The 23,615-nt window shown below is 40.1% G+C and overlaps 1 protein-coding gene across 1 annotated transcript in view; it reads right to left on the bottom strand.

Annotated features, from left to right (window-relative positions):
* The window catches only part of LOC140317803 (fibroblast growth factor 4A-like), a 35,706-nt gene extending 12,969 nt beyond the window's left edge, over nucleotides 1–22,737 (bottom strand). Inside the window, exons 1-2 of the mRNA XM_072395306.1 lie at nucleotides 22,446–22,737; nucleotides 4,419–4,522 (exon numbers count right to left, since the gene is read on the bottom strand). Of these exons, the coding sequence (XP_072251407.1) occupies nucleotides 4,419–4,522; nucleotides 22,446–22,737 (396 nt within the window). The remainder of the gene's footprint in view (nucleotides 1–4,418; nucleotides 4,523–22,445) is intronic.
* Between the last annotated feature and the right edge of the window lie 878 nt (nucleotides 22,738–23,615).

Below are 23,615 nucleotides of genomic sequence, written 5' to 3'. Positions count from 1 at the left end.
CCTAGAAACCATTTATTTTTTTTCTGCGTCAAATAATAAATTCTGGTCAAAAATAACTCCAAGGTTCCTCACTGTAGAACTAGAAGCCAAGGAAATACCATCTAGAGTAACTATTTAACTAGACAATTTCTCCCTGAAGCGCTCAGGTCCAAAACTTCAGTTTTGTTTGAATTTAGAAGCAGACAGTTCTGAGTCAAGGTCTTTATGTCTTTAAGACAGGCTTGTAGTCTGACCAACCTATTGGTTTCATCTGGTTTCATAGATAAGTACAACTGAGTATCATCAGCATAGCAATGAAAATTTATGCCATGCTGTCTAATAATGTTCCCTAATGGAACCATGTATGAAGTAAAAAGAATTGGTCCTAGCACAGAACCCTGGGGAAGTGACTTACTCCGATGTGTGAGGAAGATTTTTCATTTACAAGAACAAACTGGAATCTATCAGATAAATATGACTTAAACCAGCCTAATGCAGTTCCTGTAATCCCAATAACATGTTGAAGTCTCTGTAACAGAATGCTGTGATTGATCCTATCAAATGCAGCACTGAGATCCATCAGGACAAGCACAGAAACAAGTCCGCTATCAGAGGCTAAGAGGAGATCATTGGTAACTTTCACCAGTGCTGTTTCTGTGCTAAGATGCACTCTGAATCCTGACTGAAACTCTTCAAACAGATTATTTCTATGTAAATGTTCACGAGCATCTCTAGCATTTTCAGTCATTCTAATGATGTTCAGACATATTTGTGGCCAGAAGTTACCATTAGAACTGATGGATTGATCTGCCTCCCATTTTGAGGATGGTAGATAAATTGTGTCGTCTATCTTGGACAATAATTTATGTATTTTTGATAGCGGTTTTGGGGTGCAGATGTTTAAAAATTCTGCTATCCTAATAGAGAGTTGTAAGTCTAGTTGGCTGAAGATATATTTCTTAGTTATTATAGACTTATAATGTTGATATTCTAGAAATGTATTGTTGCCTATTCCATGTTCTGATATGAGTGCATCAAATTAAATAAAATGTCCATTTTGGACCATGTGTTTAAGATGTTTTATTCCATTGTTCTTTCATAGAGTAGAGTAAAGTCATTTTTCCAGGCTATCGGTGACTAGCATGGAGGTCCAAAAACAAAACACAGATCTGGTTCAGACCAGGGAGTCCCTCCCAATCACATTCCTCCATGTCATTACATTAAGTGCCGCAGGAGAATCTTAGAATCTTCAAGTGGCACCCGTCCAGGACACCACAGACAGACTCCAAGAAGCTGGGTAATCTGAACTACTGTTTGATGCATATGTACAAACGACAGTCAGAACCTTCCCTCCCCGACGTTCAGTCGCAGTGATGCAATCCTTTCACTTACCGGGCAGAACTCCAACACAGAGTCAGTCTACTTAGGTCTCCACACAGGGCTGCTCTCTCTGGGTATCCCAAAGTATGGGAGAGTCAAGGTCCTCTCTAGGAGATTGGTTCCAGAGCCATGCTGTGCATTGAAGCCAACTATATCAAGTTGATACCGCTCTCCCTCACACACCAGCTAACGCTTTTTCCCTGCCAACAAAGTAGCATCCCAAGTCCCCAAAGCTAGTTTGCAATGCAGGGTATCAGCATGCCCAGTCCCTTGCCTTTGTCTGCCACCCATAGATATTCTGACCCCTCCACAGATACCATTTTGCAAGGGGAAACCCTAGCAGGGGCTAACAAACCTAACAACACACCTCACAAGATGATGGGATATTCAAACCCCTTCACAACAATGATGTGCTGCTTCCACAGAGGGTGTTTTAATTAGCAAAACTTTATTATAATTTCACTTCACTTAAAACAAAAGTGTGCTGGTTTATATAGATTTAACAGATAATAGACAAGACAGATAATAAAGATGTAATAATTAGGTAGTTATCATGTAAGCTATTAATAACAATGGGACTATTGGAGTAATAACAGTCAAAAACAGTTACAGGGTAATCATGTGTCCGAAACTCAGAGCAACAATGGAGAAAGAAATTCAAAGATGAAAACAAAGCAAAACTAGTTAGTAATAGTATAGTAATACACTGTACACTGGACACCACACTACCAGACTTTCACCAGTTTGTAAGCTGCCACACCAGAAAGAACAGGACTTTAGACCTCCTGTATGCCAATGTGAAGGAAGCTTACACGGCCATCCCTCTGCCCCCACTGGGAAAGTCTGATTATAACCTAGTCACACCACACTACAAGCCAGAGATCCAGAGACAGTCCACAATCACACGCTGTTTCAGGAAATGGTCTCCCGAGGCAATGGTGACAGAGGAGCTGAAGCGCGTACAGAAGGAACTCAAGGTCCGGCTGAGAGAGGTAAAGGAGGAATACAGAAGGAAGGTGGCATAGAAGCTGCAGTGGAACAACACGAGGGAGATTCATGTTGACTTTCGAACGACTGCTGCTCCATCTTCTCAGACCCCAGGTCCTCCACGCACAGGATCCACTGCAGTTTGGATACCAGGAGAAGGTGGGCGTGGAGAATGCCATCCTCTATCTGCTACACAGGGCTTACTCTCATCTGGACAAGGAGAGCAGTGCTGTGAGAATCTTGTTCTTTGATTTCTCAAGCGCTTTCAACACAATCCAGCCCCTCCTGCTGAGAGACAAGCTGGCAGAGATGAGGGTGGACTCACACCTGCTGAGATGGATTACAGACTACCTCACAGAGAGACCACAGTATATCAGACTGAAGGACTGCACGTGGTTAGCAGCACCGGAGGACCACAGGGGACTGTGCTCTCTCCCGTCCTCTTCATCTTGTACACATCTGACTTCCAGTACATCTCTGGGCTCTGCCACATGCAGAAATATTAAGATGACACTGCGATAGTTGGCTGCATCAAGGACGGACTGGAGAGGGAGTACAGGAGCCTGGTTGAGGACTTTGTGGGGTAGTGCAGGTCCAACCGGCTACAACTGAACACCTCCAAGACTAAGGAGATGGTGGTGGACTTCAGAAGGAAGAAACCACAGCTCCAACCTGTGTCCATCGAGGGGGTTGATGTGGAGGTGGTCAGGACATACAAATCTGGGGCTGCTGCTGGATGACAAGACTGGACAGCAAACATAGACTCTGTCCACGAGAAAGGACAGAGCCGTCCGTACTTCCTGAGAAGGCTGGGGTCTTTCAACATCTGCAAAAAACTGCTGCAGATGTTTTACCAGTCGGTGGTGGCCAACGCTGTGGTTTGCGGAGGTAGCAGCAAGAAGAGGGACTCTGCCCGACTGGACTGACGGGTGAGGAGAGCAAGCTCAGTGGTGGGCACAGAGCTGGACTCTCTGGTGACAGTGGCAGAGAGAAGGACCCTGGACAAACTGCTGTCCATACTGGACAACACCCACCACCCTGCACAATACCTTCATCAGGAAGAGGAGTGTGTTCAGTGACAGACTGCTGTCTCAATCCTGCTCCACCAACAGACTCCAGAACTCTTTTGCCCCTTTGGCCATCAGGCTGTACAACAGCTCTCAGTGATGGTACTTCTGCTAGTTCCACGGTCACTTTATATTTGTAAATAATTTATAGTTCTACAAAACATTTATTGTTGTACAAAACATCTATAGTTCTACAAAACATTTTATTTGTACAGTTACTTCTAAGTTTTTGTATAGATCCTAATGGATGTTGAATGTATGTTATGTTACTTTTTTGCTATTGAATGTTTGAATTTCCTTCAGGATCAATAAAGTATCTATCTATCTATCTATCTATCTATCTATCTATCTATCTATCTATCTATCTATCTATCTATCTATCTATCTATCTATCTATCTATCTATCTATCTATCTATCTATCTATCTATCTATCTATCTATCTATCTATCTATCTATCTATCTTAATTCAGTAACAGCATGACAAAATTATTATATTAGTTCAATAATTTGAATTTAACATGGTCACATGAATGGTGTCATATCTGTATGAGACATCCTGGTTGAGCCCAGGCCTAAAATGACTGAACAATTGAGTGGCAACTGCAGACCTTGAAAGCGACAAAAGCTGATGTTCATCACTGCTTGCAGCTTTAATTTGATTTTATCTAATATCATTGCTATTTTAAAAGACCTTTTCAATTCAACAATGATTGTAGTACATTAGTAGTAAAAGATAAGGTGGCATCCTATAAAACCAGTTTTACACCATTTCCCCTGACCCGACTTTATTTCATTTCAACCCTCAGTGAGACAGTAGGCAGACTACAGAATAGACCTATAGTGTTGGAATGTTGTGTCAAACAAACAAACATTTAAAAAAAATACTCACCAAATAATCAAAATAATTCCTCAAAATAATCACCAATCACTTTTTTGATGATTGATGATGATTGTATTTCAGATCACATATTTTACTGTGAAATAAGAATCATATTAGTTCTTACCGAACCGTACAGTTTGCCTTTGTCACTCATGGCGATGAAGAGACCACTTCTTACCCCATACAGAGACACCACTCCTCTCTCCACTGTAGAAATTTCTATAAGGCCTGTGATGACATAAGAATGATCAGAGGTTTTAGAAATGACAATAAAAACTCAAGGTACACAGATAATACTTACTCTGGACACTCTGAGTACTTGCACATTTAATTGGGTTTCTTAGACTTTCTTTCTTTTGTATGATTTGAATTTGCTTTTTGATTAGTTTTTTTTTCTTTGAATTGTTTCCATAGTTCATAGTCCATAGTTATTTTTTTAATCTAATTTGTTTTTAATTTAGGTAATCTTATTTTCTGTCTATTTTGTAATCACTTTTGCTTTGTGCCTCCTGCCTTTAGTTTACAGCTGAGTTTAAAACTGCATTTCTGGTAAAGTTTGGGATGCTGTGCAAAATTATAATAAAAATGATAATAAAATTATAATAAGCAAGAAACTTGCACTGATTTGCAAGTCTCGTAAACTAATATTTTTCACGATAGAAATGATTTAGTCTTTGTATTTTTTATTTAAAAAAATTGAGTTCAATATGCATGAACAAACAAAAATACGGGGTGTGTGGCTGGATGGCAATGGAGTAGGGTGCGTTTAGCATGGGCTCCTGCCTAGCCTATTTTAATGTAGTTTCTTTTCTGAACATTTCACTATTTTAAATGGTTTCAGTTTCACTCTAATATTATATCCTCTAATACTAGGCCCAATGCCTCCTCGGACCGAGGTAACTCAGAGCACCCAGGTGGAACGTCATCATCCCCAATAGACTTTGGTGACATGGACACTCTGAAGTCTGAAATTCCTCTCACTGAAAGCAGACATTTCAGTGGTAATAAAGTTGGAGCTGAAAAATGCTCTTACGGAAGATTTTGACTCTCTCAAGGGAAAGCTTTGAGCTGTGAAAACAGAAATAATGATAGCACCGCAGAGACTGAACATATGAAGGCCAATGTCAAGGAAGTGGATGACGGCATGTCCACTTCGTCAGATGAGGTGGCCAATGTGAAAATATGGAGGGGCGAATGAGGAGGTGTAATGTAAGGATCCTTGGTGTTCCCGAAATGCCTGGCTCGAGTTCTACTGCATTGGTTGCTAAGCTGGTAACTGAGGTACTACAGCTTGAAAAGGAGCCGGTGATTGACCGTTCACATCAGAGCCTGGGACCGGCAAAACCAGGTGGTAAGCCTCAGGTTTTCATTGCAAAATTACATTACTACCATGAATGTGCAGAGGTGCTACGCTACACACACTCTTGGGGCCCACTTTGCTTCAACGGAGGTCCGATCACTATCTTCCCTGACAACAATGCAAGCGTGGGCAAAGCCTGGGATGCTTTCATGGAGGTGAGGTAGATCCTGCGAGTCCAGTTTGGATTATTGTTTCCAGCTCAGCTCCAAATCACACACGGGGGAGAAGACAAGCAGTTTAACAAACTGGATGAAGCGATGGTCTATGTGAAGATGAATATCATCCCAGCCACGGACAATGGAAATTAACCGTAAGACTGAACTCTTTAAACTCATAACAGCCGGGCTGATTTTCTTTACATCAATAACTCTCTCTGAGGAGATGACACTTTAATATTGTATATGTCCCAGACTGCTGATTCAGTTAAATTCAGTTTTATTTATATAGCGCCAAATTACAACAGTTGTCATCTCAAGGCACTTAAATAATATAGTCCAATTCAAGCCAATTAGAATTAAATTAATTGTAATCATAATCCAATTAATTAATTTAAAAATAATCCAATTCATTCATATAGAGCCAATTCAAAAAACAATATCCGAGCTAAGGAAACCAATAGATTGCACCGAAACTTGTCTTCAGTCCAATCTCCCGTCCTGAGAGTGCCTGAGGAAAGGTGAGGAAAGGTGTGACAGATGAGGTCCCCAAGCAGTCTAAGCCTATAGCAGCTTAACTATGATCAGTTACTATGTTTTTGTAGACTGGTACTTTTATGTTAACGTTGTGGTTCACTTACTTCAGAGCTGCCTATAGTTGTATCTGCACAGCTGGAATGGAATATATGTATAATTTAAAATTTAATTTAAAAAAGATTTGAGGCTGGGCAGAAGTCCGGGTAATCAGGGCTATATTCCCCCATAACAAGCACTAAATGTGTGGATTTTCTACAATCACTGTGTTCATGTAGGTGATGAGGCGGGTACATATGCTGGACCTATTTATTTGTTGGGTTTTCAGTATCCATAGGTCGCATATACAGAATGTGTAATATATCCTGAGTAATATCAGCAGGTATGGTTGTCACCCCGTTAAATGTGTGAGCTGGAATGTTAAATCCCTGAACCACTTAGTTAAATTGAAAAAAATGATTACACACTTAAAACAGCTTAATGCAGACATTGCATTTTTACAGGAGACCCATATACATTCAGTCAATAATCTGTGTCTCAGCAAAGGGTGGGCAGATCAGGTCTTCCAATCAAACTTCCAGGTCAAGGCAAGTGGGGTGGCTATTATGATCAGTAACAATGTGCAATTTACAGTGTCTGACGTACAGACTGACTCAGCTGGACGATATGTTATTGTGGTTGGGGAATTGTACACGCTTCCAGTCATACTCGCCTGTATTTATGTGCCAAATTGGGACAAACCTGTTTTTTAATATTTTTTTTTCTACCAAACATGTTAACACATAATCTTATAATTGAAGGAGATATAAACTGTGCACTCTCACCTCATGATCGGAGCACTCTCGGGAGAACAACCCACACAAAATCTGCTCAATCTATCGATCTATTTCTTGAGACTTATGGAGTAGCTGATGTGTGACGTTTTCAAAGCCCCACCTCAAGGGCCTACTCTTTCTTCTTCCCAGTTTATAAAACATATTCACGGATTGATTATTTCTTTCTCGCTAAGAGAATTTTGCATTCTATAGCAGAATGCGATAACGAAACCATAGTTATTTTGGAGTATGAAAATACTTATTCCTGACACACAGCCCATCTATCGCCCATGGCGACTCAATTCTCTACTTCTCTCAGAGATCAAAGACCAAAATGAAATTCTTTCTTAAGATCAATCAAACTCCAGGAATGTCATCCTCCACTATCTGGGAGACATTAAAGGCATACCTGAGGGGTCAAATTATTCCATATTGTGCAAACAAAAAGAAGACAAACAATGAATGGCTTAAGCAGTTAACCAATGAAATATTAAAATTGGATAGGACGTATAGCCACTATATCAAAGCTGTTTGATACTACATACAGAGTTTGACAACCTATCTACTCGACAGGCTGAATAGCTCATTTCCAAAGCGAGACATTATGAACATGGGGAAAAGGCTGCGCATGTGCTTGCACATCGACTGCGCCAAAAATCCACCAGCCAAACAATTCCAGCAATGATGATCATAGTGTAAAATACACTCCTGTTTTAGTAATTTCTATTGGTTATTGTACACCTCTGACTCAACCACTGACCCATCTGAAGTTGGAGACTTCCTTAAGTCCCCGATTATACCGTCTGTAAATTCTGATTTAGTTGCTGAAATGGAGAGGGATTTTTCAGTCATGGAAGTAATCTCAGCACATACAGAGTGGCAAGTACCAGGACCAGACGGCTTTCAAACATAATTTTTTTTTAGAAATCGAGCTCTCCCCTTCATTACTATCAGTATTTGAAGAATCCCTCCTCTCAGGATCTTTACCTTCCTCCATGCATGAAGCGGTTATTTCGTTGTTGCTTAAAAAGGATAAAAATCCTCTTAATTGCAGCTCATATTGCTCTGTCTCCCTCCTGAACATAGATGCAAAACTATTTTCTCTTCAACCATTATCTCCCCTGATTAGACGGGTTTTATAAAAGACCGATATTCCTTTTTTAACACGGGGCACCTATTTAATATCCTGTGTTGTCCATCTCCACCTATCCATGGTAACAAGGAGTTGATACTTTTGCTTTGAACATACCTTGTCTGCAGCCTTGCTAGCTAAACTACCTTTTAAAAATCCCATTTCTACTTTTACATCCAACCCGACTGTTACCCATACATTGAAGATCCCTCAACATTACAGGGCTATCGCTTGCTGGTCCAGTGATGAAAAACCACATGTTCACCGCATTAGTAATCGATGATGCCTTTGATTCCTGGCCACGAATTGGAATAAAATCATTATGCGACCTTTAGCTTTTTTCAGCTATCTTAAAGTAATTTATTATATTCAGTTATAATAAGAGTATGGCTATGACCACTAACCATAATCAGAAGCTAATAACTAAAACCCAGTATCAGTCTCAAAATACTTTGGTCTATAGGTGTAAATCTGGGGCAGATATGACACGTACAGAGCGGATATGAAGGCTATGAATGCGAGCACTGAAATTTTCTTTTTTCAAGCATCATTAGAAAGGTCTTCCAAAGCCATCCAAACCATGACATGCAGCTTCTATTACCTATATACGCAGACCCTATCTGTCACACCTCTGCATTTCTCTGACCACTATTTCATTCAGTTCAGAGTGAGTCTCCCGAGAAGACCATCTGCTTCTACCCCTATGGTTTCCTTCCGCCGCAATCTCCGCAACCTGTCGCCCACCCGCTTCTCCTCCGTTGTTGCCTCCGCTCTTCCAACCTCCAGCACATTCTCCTCCCTTCAGGTTAATGATGCCACAGAGTCCCTTTGCTCTACTCTGAGCTTATCTCTGGATAGTCTGTGTCCTCTATCCACCAAACCCTCCCGATCCTCCCAGTCTCACCCCTGGCTTAATGATACTCTCCGAGCGTCGCGCACCAATCTCAGAGCTGCCGAAAGGAAATGGCAAAAGTCAAAAGATCCGGCAGATCTAGCTAAATTCCAGGCGCTACTGTCATCATTTGCATCCAGTGTTACTGATGCAAAAGAGTCTTTCTACATCAACAAGATTCATAGTACTACTGACACCCAGAAACCACCTTCAAAATTCTACTTAATCCTCCGCCACCTGCTACCAATATAACAGCAGACACCTTTGCCTCATTTTTTACTGACAAAGTGGCAGCTATAAGCAAACAGTTTACCGAACCTGGTACCACAAAATCTGGATGCAGAAGTCCTACTGCATCATTTTCCTCATTTACCCCTCTCGCTCAGAGCAGTGTGTCTAAACTTCTCACATGTAGCCGTCCTACTCCATGCCCGCTGGACCCAGTCCCTACTAATCTTCTCCAATCCATTGCTCCTACTGTAACTGCAGCAGTCACGCATGTGATTAATACTTCACTGACATCAGGCACATTTCCTACCACATTCAAGCAAGCTCAGGTTACACCGCTGCTCAAGAAACCCTCCCTCCCTCCAACTCATGTGGAGAATTATCGGCCAGTCTCTCTCCTCCCGTTTCTGTCTAAAATCATTGAAAGGGCGGTCTTTAAGCAGGTCACCGATTACCTCTCATATAACCACCTCCTTGACCCAAACCAATCTGGGTTTAAAAGTGGACACTCCACCGAAACGGCTCTGTTAGCTGTGACAGAAGCCTTAAAAGAAGCCAGAGCGACAGCTAAGTCCTCTGTACTTATCCTGCTCGATTTATCAGCTGCATTTGACACTGTCAACCACAGTATCCAACCACAGATGAAGACGGTCATTCCCACCTGACGACCACACGGTCTCAGCACGAATCTCAGACTGTCTCTCTGATATATTAACATGGATGAAAGCCCATCACCTCCAACTTAACCTCCCAAAAACTGAACTGCTGGTCTTCCCAGCCAAACCAACCATACACCACAGCATCTGCATCCAAACTGAATCCCTATCTCTTGCTCCATCAAAGGTTGCTAGAAACTTGGGTGTCATGATTGATCACCAACTAACCTTCAAAGATCACGTTACCTCGGTTGCTCGTTCATGCATTACTAAACATAAGAAAGATCAGACCATACCTAACCCAACATGCCACCCAACTCCTGGTGCAGGCCATGGTCATCTCCCGCCTTGACTACTGCAACGCTCTCCTAACTGGTCTCCCAGCCTGTGCTGTGAAACCTCTGCAGATGGTCCAGAACGCGGCGGCACGTCTAGTCTTTGATCAGCCACACACGTCACCCCTCTGTTCATTGAACTCCACTGGCTACCCTTAGCCGCCCGCATCAAATTCAAGTCACTGATGTTAGCCTACAAAGTGCTTAATGGAACGGCTCCCATCTACTTGAAAGCTCTTGCAAAGGCTTATGTCACAACTCAGCCCCTCCGTTTGTCCCAGGATTGTTGTCTAGCAGCTCCTACACCACGCCTAAGACAATCCAAACTCTTTTCATGTGTTGTCCCACGATGGTGGAATGACCTACCGAGCGCTACCAGAACAGGGCCGTCCCTGTCTATCTTCAAGAAGCTCTTGAAAACCCAGCTCTTCAGAGAGCATCTTCTATCCTAGCACTTACCTTGTACTTACCTACCCCCTCTATCTTTGCACTTTATCTTTCTGCACTTCCTTCTATGCCTGCACCCTATCTCTACTCTGTCACCTCTGACAGAGTCGGACTAGTGGGTTTCTTCTATGTAGTTTATTGTTAGCTTTTTGTATAGCTTGTTATATCTTGATTTGTAAGTCGCTTTGGATAAAAGCGTCTGCTAAATACATAAACATAAACATAAACCTATACATATATATGATATACTGTATATATAATATATTTATACCCAACAATTAATTAAGAGTATAATACTAAAAAAATGGTAAGGAATATTCACTATCATACTGAACAATCTTCATGAAATCATTTCGATCTATGTTGAATTAATTTACCTCTTTTTTTGTTTTTTTGTTTTCAAATAATTTCAGTGGAGCAGATTGACTTTCAGGATAAATCTGTTTAAGGGAGATGACACCACACTATTGTAAGTAATCTTGATCAAACTGGCTTTATTTCTACCTTTTCACATGTTGCAGCTTATTGATGCAAAAATGACATCATCTCTAACCCTTCACTGTTCTTCCTTGGTGATTCACGTGCGCCAAACAAATGCAGCACACACACCATTGTGGAACATGGCACTGATAACGCTAGTGTTTCTCAATTCCGGTCCTCATGACCCATTGCCCTGCATGTTTTCGATGTTTGCCTCCTCCACCAAAACTGATTCAAATGAATGGCTCCTTATCAGGCCACTGCAGAACTTGATGACGAGCTGATCATTTGAATCAGGTTTGGTGGAGGAGGCAAACATCGAAAACATGCAGGGCAATGGGTCATGAGGACCGGAATTGAGAAACACTGGATTACGCAATGGCTTGCCATTAGACATAGCCTGTTTCACATTTGTTCTTACCGCTTTTTCTCTCTCAGAGGTGTGTCAGCAACAGATCAACTGTGACTCCCCATGCTTCCATCTATACTTTCACACATGACACGGACACACAAAAGTGTGTTGCTCCCAACTGGAAAGGCATGTGTGAATAGGCCTCAAGGGTATTGTTACACTCTGGATAAGAAAGAGGTAATAGATTATAGCAGCTTACTTATTCATGTTCAACAGTAATCTATTTTAACAGGCTATCACGTTTTGTGTTTTGATTAATTTTGTTTTCATTTTCTTTGTTTTCAGGTTCCTCATGTTTTCAGGTTTTCAGGTCACTTAGTCCCACTCAAGTCACCTGTTTCTGTTCACAGTTGTACGCATGGCCGGCTCTGGGTATAGGCGAACCAGGCGGTCGCCTTGGGCGGCATCTGCTTGAGGGGCGCAAAAATTGAATTCTCAAAATGGAAAAAAAATAATAAAATAAATAATACTCTAAGATACGAATAATAAATTTAAACTTATCCTTCAAATTCCTTGACACTTTTTCTGTTAAATAAATAATAAAAAGAACAGAAAAGCTCAATATGAAAAATCCGGCTGACATCTTGCAAACGGCTGCCAAGCTGACATTGTCTGAACTTGTGCAGTAAATAGAGGGTAAAAGCTTCAGAATAAAGCCTAAACACCACGAATGTATGAGAGGAACCCTGAGATAAACTCTGTTTCTGTCTATTATCCAAATAAATCAATGTTTACTATTTGGATTTTTCCAGGTGCAATGAAAAAATATTTGAAAGCACAACAGGCACCTGAGGAGCCTGCGTCACAAGAGGCCTCACAGTCTTCAGCTGAGCCTTTCCATGAAGAAGAATTTAAGTTTATTCAATTTTGGAATATGACGGAAGTACAATTACTTTTCATTATCTGTTTTTATTAGTAAATATAATATGAATACCAACTTGTAGCCATGTACACTGTTTTTAGGAGTTTTGCTACAAAGTAATATATCAAAACAGGAATGCAGAAATTTCCTGGCACTGCTACTTTAAAATGTTTGAATTCTACAGTTTTTTATTGCCTTTGTATTTGGTGATGTTAGTGCTATTTTATCATTTAAGATAACTGTTTTGCACACTATGTTAATCGTTTTTAAAATATTTTCAGTTTGTCTTTGCACTGATATAATAATAAAATCATCTGTATTATTTCAACGTATTGGTTTATGTGCTGCTGTGGGTGGGTGTATTTTTTCGGGGGGGTGACGACTCTCGTCTGGACCGCCATATTACCCAGAGCCGTCCCTGGCTGTACATCATCACGAATCACCTCCCCACAGTATTTAGTTTCCAGGTTCAGTCTCACTCATTGCGAAATCCTCACTTCACTTACCCTTTCATGTCACAGTCTTGTCTTGTCAAGTAAGGTTTTGCCACCATAGTCATTGTCTTGTTTAGTTTTTCACAGTTTTAGAATTTTGATAATCCGGCTCAGCCGCGCTTTCTGTTTTTGCCTTGTGGTTTTGGAATAGTTTTTTTTTAAGTCTGCATCTAGGTCCTCCCTTCACCTACATCATTGTTGCTGACAGAAGTAATTATGAGTATAATTACATGACAGAAGGCATGGGCCAGACATGGACCCAGCAGTCTTACGTGTTCTCCAGACCCGACGCGCGGCCATGACCGACTGCTTAATTAAGCCGACAAGTGGGCGGCGTCCTGGACAGTCTCTTGGGGGGGCGGGTTCCGGGAATGCCAGCAGCTAAGGAGATCTGGGGAGTGGCGGAGAAAGTCCACTATAAGGCTTTGGTGGACATGTTCGATGCAGGCTCGGCCAAGGTATCGGCCGTGCTCCACCACACACTCACCTCTCCTTTTGCCTCGCTAGTGTCGTCTTCTCCTGTGTTGCCGTCCCCACAGCCCGCTGCCATGCCCAAGCCCGCTGACGCCGCTAAGCTACAGCCCGCTAATGCCGCTAAGCTACAGCCTGCTGACGCCACAGCCCGCTGATGCCACTAAGCGCTACAGCCGGCTGATGCCGCTAAGATGAAGACGGACTGTTCCAGCCACGACCCCGACTGTTACCACCAAGCCTGTTGCCACGACCAAGCCTGTTGCCACAACCACGACCAAGAATGTTGCCACGACCAAGACCAAGCCTGGCCTACCGATGAACCGAGTCCCTCCCTCCCACCCTGAATTGGGAACGTCTGGAAGCCATTCCTTGAGGAGGGGGCTGTGGGTGTCGCCGGGGGTGGGCCGGGTGGGCACATCTTCATCCTTGCCTTCGCCAATGGAAGCCCAGGTGGGGCATCTCCACCACTGCTTTTGCCAGTTGGAACTCGGGCAAATGGAGAGTGCATTAATCTTGCTGCCCTACCTTAAGTTACATTAGCTTAGTAGTTTACTACAAACTCCCAAGTCACCTCCAAGGTCTGTTAAGGTATGTTAAGGTCAAGTTTATTTATACAGCAATAAAATAATAGAAACCAATAAAACAACAATAAGTACAAGTAAAAGATGATAAAGAAAATAAAAGCTAATTCTAAATTTAGATCTCATACTCCACTCAAGTTGAAAGCCAAGAAGAGAAAAGGTGAGCCTTTAGCAGTGACTTAAATATCTCTACAGTCTGAGCTGTACATATACGAAAAAGTAAACTGTTCCTCAGATTTGGAGAAGCCACTGAAAAAGCTCAATCCCCTCTGGGTTTTATCCTAGATCTTGGAACATTTAAGAGCTCCTCTCCATGTCAATGTCCATTTCTTCTTCCTCCAGCAGTACAGGCCAGTCTGTGACATCAAAGCAGTCTCTCAATGGATCACGCGCCTCTGGTGACCACTTCCTGAAAGATCTGGTAGTAACAGGAAGTCTTTGTACACAAGGTCTGTATGTGGGTTATAGATAGACCATGCTGTGATCAGATCTACCCAGTGGTGGAAGAGACACTGCCCTGTAAGCCTCCTTCACGTTAGCATAAAACATATCTAATGTCTTTTCTCCACGTGTTGGACAGTCCACATACTGTACAAAGCTAGTCAGGCAGGAGGATAGAGAGACGTGGTTGAAATCCCTGGTGACTGCAATGAATGCCTCAGGATGCTGGGTCTGTATCCAAGCAACGGCATCATGGACGATTCTGAGTCATCCAGGTCTTTATGTCTTACCGTATTACCTCATGGATTTCTCTTGTTCATGTTCTCGTCCCTGTCTTCAGTCTGGTACTCCTGTTCATCCTTAGGTTTTGTTTGTATTTCTGGCTCAGTCATGCCTTTTGCTACAATTTTAATCAGTTTAGTTTCTTTTCTACCTCCTGCCTCAGAGTCTGCATTTTAGATCCTTCTCCTCTCAACTCCACACCTCGTGATACCTGTTTAAAAGGAGTATTGTTGGTAATACTATATTTCTCAAACCAAAACCTGTTTATAACTCAATATATAATTGAACATATGAGGGTTTTTGCTGTTCTAATAAAAGCAGTCTAATTACATTTTGCTCCATTATTTGAAATGATAACAAAACTATTGCGTCATTATCATAGCCAGCTGTTGTGGTGTAGCTGACTGAGCTTTCTTGTCTTTTGCTATTTGTCTCAGGTGGAGTTGCATGGCTTGCTGCTTTTGTTTGCTTCCCTTTCAGTATGTGCAGGCTTCTTCTTTGTTGTGACAAAGGAGGACAACTAAGGATTTAATCAGGACACTGTAAATCCCCTTTAATACTTCACGCTGCAAATTACATGGTCCACAGTATTATCATAATAGGGACTTTTCTGGTGTTAAGAGCTGAAGGCAGGGATCATCCGCTCTGATAAAATGCATATCTTATCCGGAGGGTGGGAGTTTACTGAACTTTACAATATTTCCGTGATTATTTTTTTTCTTACAGTTTATAACTGTGAAGCATATCAGATTTAAATAAATAATAAAATAAAAAATTGCATTAAAGTAATTTCAAAGTCTCCTATTAGTTTAAAATTTGTTAGGAATTCATATATAGAGATTTGTAATTGACTGGTCATCTCTAACCCACATCTCCAAGAACATACATACATGTTAAGTCTAAAAAAACCCCCCTGAGATAAGTGTGGTGATACACAGTGAAATTGTTACGGTTCTGTAAACCAGAAGACAATCGGAATAAGTCAAGCCATCTTCCTTGTCCAGTCCCCTGAACTAAGACACTAAGTTATATAGACTAAAGAAGCCTTTATATAACCATCAATCAATTATCATAACATTGTACTTTGTATGGTTTGTAATGACAATAAACGCCAGCATTTGACAATATCATTGGCTGTTTTAAGCAGCATTCATCTTGATAGGAACACAACAAAATGCCTCTGGTGTCATCATAAATAGATTAACAATGATTAAGTAAATAGACCTGGGGTCCGTTTCACAAAGCAGGTTCAACAAACTGAGTATAATCCTAAATTGAATCTGAGTTGATCTACTCTGAGATCGAAAAGTTTTCTGTTCCAGAAATGCTGATTTGAGTTAGTTTAGTCAACTCAAAGTAATTTCACCTGGAGTTAAGTGCGTGCGCCACAACTATAAAAAGCCAGCATCAATTGAGCGCCAATTCGATGAGTCACCATGGCAACGGGGAAGAGGAGGGCTATGTTTTTCGCCAACCTCAAATTGGAAATCTTAATGCACTCCTATAGCAAATTTCAACAAGTTTTTAGAAAGAAGTGCAACACCGCTTTAGCTGCATAAGAGAGTGAGATGGAGTGGGAGAACATTGCTGCTCGGGTCAATGCAAAGTATAATGTAGTTATTTGCAATCACACTAATATTACAGGAGAAAACTGCTTGAATGGTAGCCTATTCATTTATTTCATTCATGTGCAATCCCGTGGGGGATAAGCGCACTTGGCAGCAGCTTAAGGTGAAATAATGTCTTTACATTGTTCAAACAGGTAAGACCTCGGCATGGAGGTACCTCATTTTACACTGTAAAGTGAATATTAAGTGGCTATTTGACTGTGCAGTTTCTTTATCCCCAACATAATGCTGTTTTCGCACACAAATGTCTTCTCATCTATATCATGTTCTGTTAAATAATTAAGCGTATTTAAACTAGTTCAGACTTCTACTCAGCCAAAAGAAAGAAGGCAGATGCCCGTAAACAACAGCAGAGAGGCCTCCTCCTGTCTTTTGGGTCTCATAATACTATGTAGCAAGCAAAATTGTTTTGACTGTCTGAACTCGTCTTCCCATAACATTAAATGGCTAGTAATACCTTTTCCTATAACATTGAATGTCCCTTTCCCATAAACAATAAACAACATAAACAATATAAATAGCAATAGTACCATTTTGTTAGTCAGCAAACTCTGAGCCAGTTTCCTGACAGGTTGTGCGGACTTGTCTCTTTCTTGCAAGAAATAAATGTTTTGTGTTCATCGTATCCAGTGACTCTGAGCCTAATTTTGAGAATTTTTCTGACATAATGGTCCTTCAAGCCGGATCCTAAAAATCCTTTCCACCTCCCAGGATCGGAGCTGAAACCGTCCAGGACTCTTAACTGAAGTCCTCTCCGCAGAGTTTCTGATAGAGGCCGGCTGCCACTGGCTGGACGGAAGGTGACAGGATCTATTTGTGAATCAGTGGTCAGACTCACTGGATTCTTCGTTGTTGGACTTACCAGTGGATTTATGGTAAGGAACCAATTGTGTTACTATTGATGGCGAGAAATAGTGTGATTATTAAGGAAAAAAACAACCTTAGGGAAAAATTCGTGATTATATAACTAACAATTGTCAGAACCAAGAGGCCTTTAACCAAGTAGGGGCATTGCTATTTTCCTAGAAAAACGTTACTATTTCGAGTGCAGCTTAGTATCAGGTATCAGCCTTTAACTGGGAACTGAGTGGTGATTGTATTGGATTAATCCATAATTAAAGCAGTCAGTAAGGGTGAGTGAGTTCATAGTCTGTGTGAGAGAAGACTACAAGGGCATAGCCTAGCCTTTAACTGGAAACTGAGTAGTGGTGTTGAATTAACCAATGATAACATAAAAGCAGTCAGTAAAGGTGAGTGAGTCCATAGTCTGTGTGAGAAGACTACAGGAATAAATAACTCTGCACCGTGCGTTAGAAACGGAATCTTTCTCAAGAGAGTTTGCGATGGGAGATCGCAAGAATTAAATCCATCTTTGTTTATTTGTTGCAGTGTTGTTATATTTGCTATGTATGTATAAAGTATGAAACAGCTGCTAATGGTATGTTGATGTTGCTGCTGATAACGACAGGAGTAATGTTTTACTGACAAGTTTGGACTGAGTTGAAGTGAACATTAGAGTTTTGTTGTTGCTGGTGACATAACGACAGAAAAAGTGTTTCATTGACTTGTACTCAGATTAACTCCACTGGAATTTGCTTAGCTGTGAGAGGACAGAATGGGGAAATACCTGTTTTAAAGCTAACCGGGAGTTAAGTGGGAGTGCTAAAATTATGTTTCAGAAAAACCCAGATAATATAAAATACTTATGAGAAAATAAATTTGGGTTTGAGGAAGATTTGAACACGACAACATTGTCCAATCCTAGAGAAGGATGACAAAAGTAATGTACAAAGTAAATCTAGTTAAAAACACAAGGTTTAAAACTAGACATTAGTACAAGTTTGTGTATTAAGATTTAACAGCTCTCTTAAAGAGTTAAAGTTCAGAAGATCTCAGATAAACATACAGAGCATTTCAAATCTTTACTCCTTTCACAGGAAAAACTGTTTGAGCAAAAGATGTTTTACAACCTGAGATTTTTATAATTTCCATATCAAACCTGTCATTCTTAGGCAAAGTCCTAGAAACGGTTGTATACTAACAGCTAACAGCAACTAACAGCTGACTTTTTCCTGTCTAACAATGCTTTTGATACTTTCCTCTCACAATCTTGATTTTATGTGTTTAAATAAGAGATGAAACTACAAGACCGAGGTCAAAATTGGATTTGATCAATCTGTCTTTTTTGACAGGATATGTACCTCAGAGTTTTAAGGTTGCTGTAATTAAACCTTCACTTAAAAAAAACTACTCTTGATTCAGAAGTGTTGGCAAATTATCGACCTATATCCAATCTCCCTTTTTTGTCTAAAGTAGTTGAAAAAAATAGTTTGTGATCATTTACATAGAAATAATCTGTTTGAACAGTTTCAGTCAGGATTCAGAGTGCATCATAGCAAAGAAACAGTACTGGTGAAAGTTACCAATGATCTTCTTAGCCTCTGATAGCGGACTTGTGTCTGTGCTTGTCCTGTTGGATTTCAGTGCTGCATTTGATACGATCGATCACAGCATTTTGTTACAGAGACTTCAACATGTAATTGTGATTAAAGGAACTGCATTAGGCTGGTTTTAGTCATATTCATCTGATATATTCCAGTTTGTTCTTGTAAATGAAGAATCTTCCTCACACGTTGAAGTAAGTCATGGAGTTCCTCAGGATTCTGTGCTTGGACCAATTCTTTTTACTTTATACACGCTTCCATTTGGTAACATTATTAGACAGCATGGCATAAATTTTCATTGCTATGCTGATGATACTCAGCTGTACTTATCTATGAAGGTTGGTCAGACTACAAGCATGTCTTAAAGACATAAAGACCTGGATGGCTCGGAACTGTTTCAGTGAGAAATTGTCTAGTTATACAGTTACTCTGGATGGTATTTCCTTGGCTTCTAGTTCTACATTGACGAACCTTGGAGTTATTTTCGACCAGAATTTATCATTTGATTCACATATAAAAATAGTTTCTAGGACTGCCTTCTTTCACCTTCGTAATATTGCTAAAATCATGAACATCCTGTCTCAGGGTGATGCAGAGAAACTAGTTCATGCATTTGTTACTTCAAGATTGGACTACTGTAATTCCTTATTATTGGGCTGTCCCACATATTCTCTGAATAGCCTCCAGCTGATCCAAAATGCTACAGTGAGAGTTCTGATGAGAACTAACAGGAGAGATCATGGTTCTCTAGTTTTAGCTTCTCTTCATTGGCTCCCTGTTAGATTCAGAATAGAATTTAAGATTCTTCTCCTCGCATATAAAGCTCTTAATGACCGAGCTCCATATCTTAAAGATCTCATTGTAAGATATTTTCCTAACAGAGCACTTCGCTCCCAAACTGCAGGTTTACTTGTTGTTCCCAGAGTTTATAAAAGTAGAATGGGAGGCAGAGCCTTCAGTTATCAGGCCCCTCTCTTGTGGAATAAGCTGCCAGTAAATGTCCGGGAAGCAGACACCCTTTCCACTTTTAAGATTATGCTTAAAACTTTCCTTTTTGATAAAGCTTATAGTTAGGGATGGCTCAGGTGATCCTGAAACATCCCATAGTTAAGCTGCTATAGGCTTAGACTGCTGGGGGAGCTCATCTGTCACACCTTTCCTCACTTTGCTCTCTTTTTCCCCCTGTTTAAATTCTCAAATGATATTATGTACATGTGACATTATTGTGGTTATTAACTTGTGTTTCCCTGTTCCAACAGGTATCCTTTGAATTATGTTTTTCCGTCCCTCTTTTCTGTCTTCTCAAACCCCAGCTGGATGCGGGCAGAGGCCAACCTTCCTGAGTCTGGTTCTGCCAGAGGTTTCTTCCTGTTAAAAAGGAGTCGTTCCTTTTCACAGTCACCTCAGGCACGCTCAGGACCGGAGATTGGACTGAAGACAAGTTTCGGTGCAATCTGTTGGTTTCCTTAGTTAGGATATTGTTTTTGAATTGGCTCTACATGAACGAATTGGATTATTTTGAAATTGAATAATTGGATTTCATTGGATCATAATTACAATGACTTAAATTCCAACTGGCTTGAATTGGACTATATTATTTAAGTGCCTTGAGATGACAATTGTTGTAATTTGGCGCTATATAAATAAAACTGAATGGAATTGAAACGGAAACCTCAAAGTTTCCCTCATTTCAGGGTTAATAAATTCAGAGTTTTCACTAAACATTCTTTGTGAAACATATCTCTGTTCTAATCCCTCTGTGGATTTTGGACACCTTCCTGAAAGCTGAGGAACTTTTCCGGAATAGGGTATTGGTCTGCTAGATTGGACAGGATACAAAGTGAATTGAACGCTGTAATTTTGGTTGATTTGTGAAGTTTGTCTGTCTGTTCCCCAGTGATAGATACAAATGGAGCTGGGCAACAGCATGGTGACCACAGTAGGATGTATTTAGTTGTAGTAGCAACATTAGTATGTAAAGTTTGTATTGTGTTGTCCATTTTGTTTACTTTTAAGTTCCCTGCCCAGGGACTACAGATGCAAAATGGCTGTATAGCTAACTCTGGTATAGAACTTGTTCTGTACATGGCCCCTGTTAAATAAACTAATAAATTAAATGAAAAATTAGACCGGGTTAGAGGAGGATACTCAAAGCACTTATTGTGAATTATTGTGGCATCATTTTACAGAACACACCGTGCTAAACCTGATTAATATTTTGTACCACAAATGGTGTGTTTGTCAAGTGATTGGTGATAAAGAGCAGAGTAGTTGTATTTCTGCTCCAAAACAGAAGTACAAATACAAAATTGCACAATGTCAAAGCAAGGTAAAGTAAGCAAAGAAACATGTTCTGTTAATAGTCTGGTTCTGCTGGAAGTTTCTTCCTCTTAAAAAGGAGTTTTTTCATATAGGCTACATAATGCTTTTCTTCTACGTATTCATACACCTATGGACGCATCGGTAGGCAGATGGATCAATCTATTACAGGAGAACATTACTTGACTTATTACTGTCCTTCACTTCTCAACCTGTTCAGTAAATTTTTCCTCTCATGTCTGACGATATCCAAAGGCATTTAAGATAAGTAAACTAAGGATTCTAACATAGCTAAAGGTGGTTGTTTGAGCATACATGGTTTTCTCTCTATTTCAGCCCTGTGACCTGCCAACCTATATAGGGTCTACCCTAATTTTTCAACCAGTGTGACCAAGAATAGCCTTTCGGCCTTAAATAAAACAAACCTATATAAAAGACTGACAAAAATGTAAAGCTGTCTGTGTAATTCCTGAAATGATCAGAGGGATACATGAATTTTCTCTGTGTATTAGAGATTTATTTGTATATCAAGTTGTGACGAGCAATTTCCTCCGGGATAAATAAAGTTTTCTCATTCTTTAACCCTCTGAGGTCTATGATCATGTCGGCATGATCAGATCGCATGACGTCATTAATGGGCTCAGACACTAGAAGGTTAATTGAGATTGATTCACATTACTGATAAATACACAAGAGTAAATATTCACGTTGAAATCGCTTAATCTGTGTAGTCTAAGAAATCTGACTTAATGTACAGATACTTTACCTTTTCTCATATGTCAGTGTACATTGAGGAGTAGCTTTTAATTTTGATTAAAGCTCAGGTGGAGACAGTGGATTATAGAATTAAAAAATGTTTGACAAAACCAAAGACATTTCAAGACAGGATGATTTAAGATCCCTCAACTAATTCAACTGAAAACTAAACAATAAATTCAAAACAGAGCATAAACAAACAGGATGATATAAAACAATCTGACAGAGAGAACGAAGACCTTTGTTTGTTGGCAGGGCAATGAAATTCCTAATAGTTGTGATAAATTGGAATCATTGACTAAAATTCTCTCTAAGTACTTTTTTTAAAACATACATTGCATGGTCAGTTATGTAAGGCAGCTGGTTATGACCAGTAACACACAAATTATCTTTACATGAATCAGGTAATGTCAAAATTACTTACTGTATCTGTTTTCATTATGTACTCCTGTTATCTTTCCGTTTGGTAAGACCTGGATGTGAAAGCCAATACCCACATTACAGTAAAGCCTTCTTAGTCTTTTTATTCCAAGCAGATATTCTCCAACTCTTCCTGTTACTTCCCGTTTGTTCCAGGAATTGCTGATGCTCTTCACCAATGATCTGGCACTATGTATGGTTTGTCTTGTATTGCTGGTGAGTGGAAGAGTGGCAAAAGAGCAGCACAGGAGGATTCCATACAGGATCAGAGGAACCTTGGACCTGGACACGGACATCGTCTGTTTGTCAGTTGTGATGATCCTTTAGGTAAACACAACTATGTGTGTTTCTAATTCAATTTTACCTATGAAGAAAAAAGATTTATCCAGCTACAGAGCAATACCATGAAGACAATAGCTCAACTTCTGCACTCTTAAATGCACCCCCAAAAGTTAGAAACTGCATATTTAAACATCTCTAAACGCCTAACCCAGATGGGGACCAGTTTGCCAGGACGTTTTTTTGGTGTTTCTTAATTTTGCTTTCTCCAAAGGTAAATCCTGAGAAAAGAGACCATACTTATATGTTCCCCATATTACATCATACACCACCTGCTGTCTTGTTTGGCTGAGTCATATATGCAGCAGAGGCACACAAACTGAGAAATTTATAAAATACATAGTGACAGCAAACAAAAAGTACACGTAAGCACACAGAAACAGTAAACAAATTAGTATAGAGATCTGATGCTGAGATGGGAGTAAAGGGCCCCCTCAGCAATATTCTTTGTATAACACCATATGAAAAACATATTGGAAATGTATATTCATGCAAACTAAACATACAGCTTCTTTCAGTTCTAGGTTTTTATGTATCAGGGTATGATAAAAAAAATCATTTTAAAGGGCTTATAACCTATTGTACAGTATGTACATCACTTTCTTTCTTGCAGAAAAGGAAACGCAGAGTGGATACACGTTAAGCTGTGCAACAATCCAATTGGATTCAGTCAGTTCAATCAGTGTTTTAAGTTTAAAATGTATTACAATATTCAAATGTTGATAGATTAAGGATAATTTGTTGTTATAATCTATTATTATTATTGGTATTATTTTATTTACAAGTACTTCGCAGTGCTGCTTTACATTTTCATGTAAATATCAGTATAATTCTA

Source organism: Leuresthes tenuis, unplaced genomic scaffold (genome assembly GCF_036924035.1).
Source record: "Leuresthes tenuis unplaced genomic scaffold, fLeuTen1.0.hap1 SCAF_11, whole genome shotgun sequence".
Classification (NCBI taxonomy): Eukaryota; Metazoa; Chordata; class Actinopteri; order Atheriniformes; family Atherinopsidae; genus Leuresthes; species Leuresthes tenuis.
The sequence above is the reverse complement of the archived record's forward strand: the minus strand, read 5'-3'. Positions and strand labels throughout refer to the sequence as shown.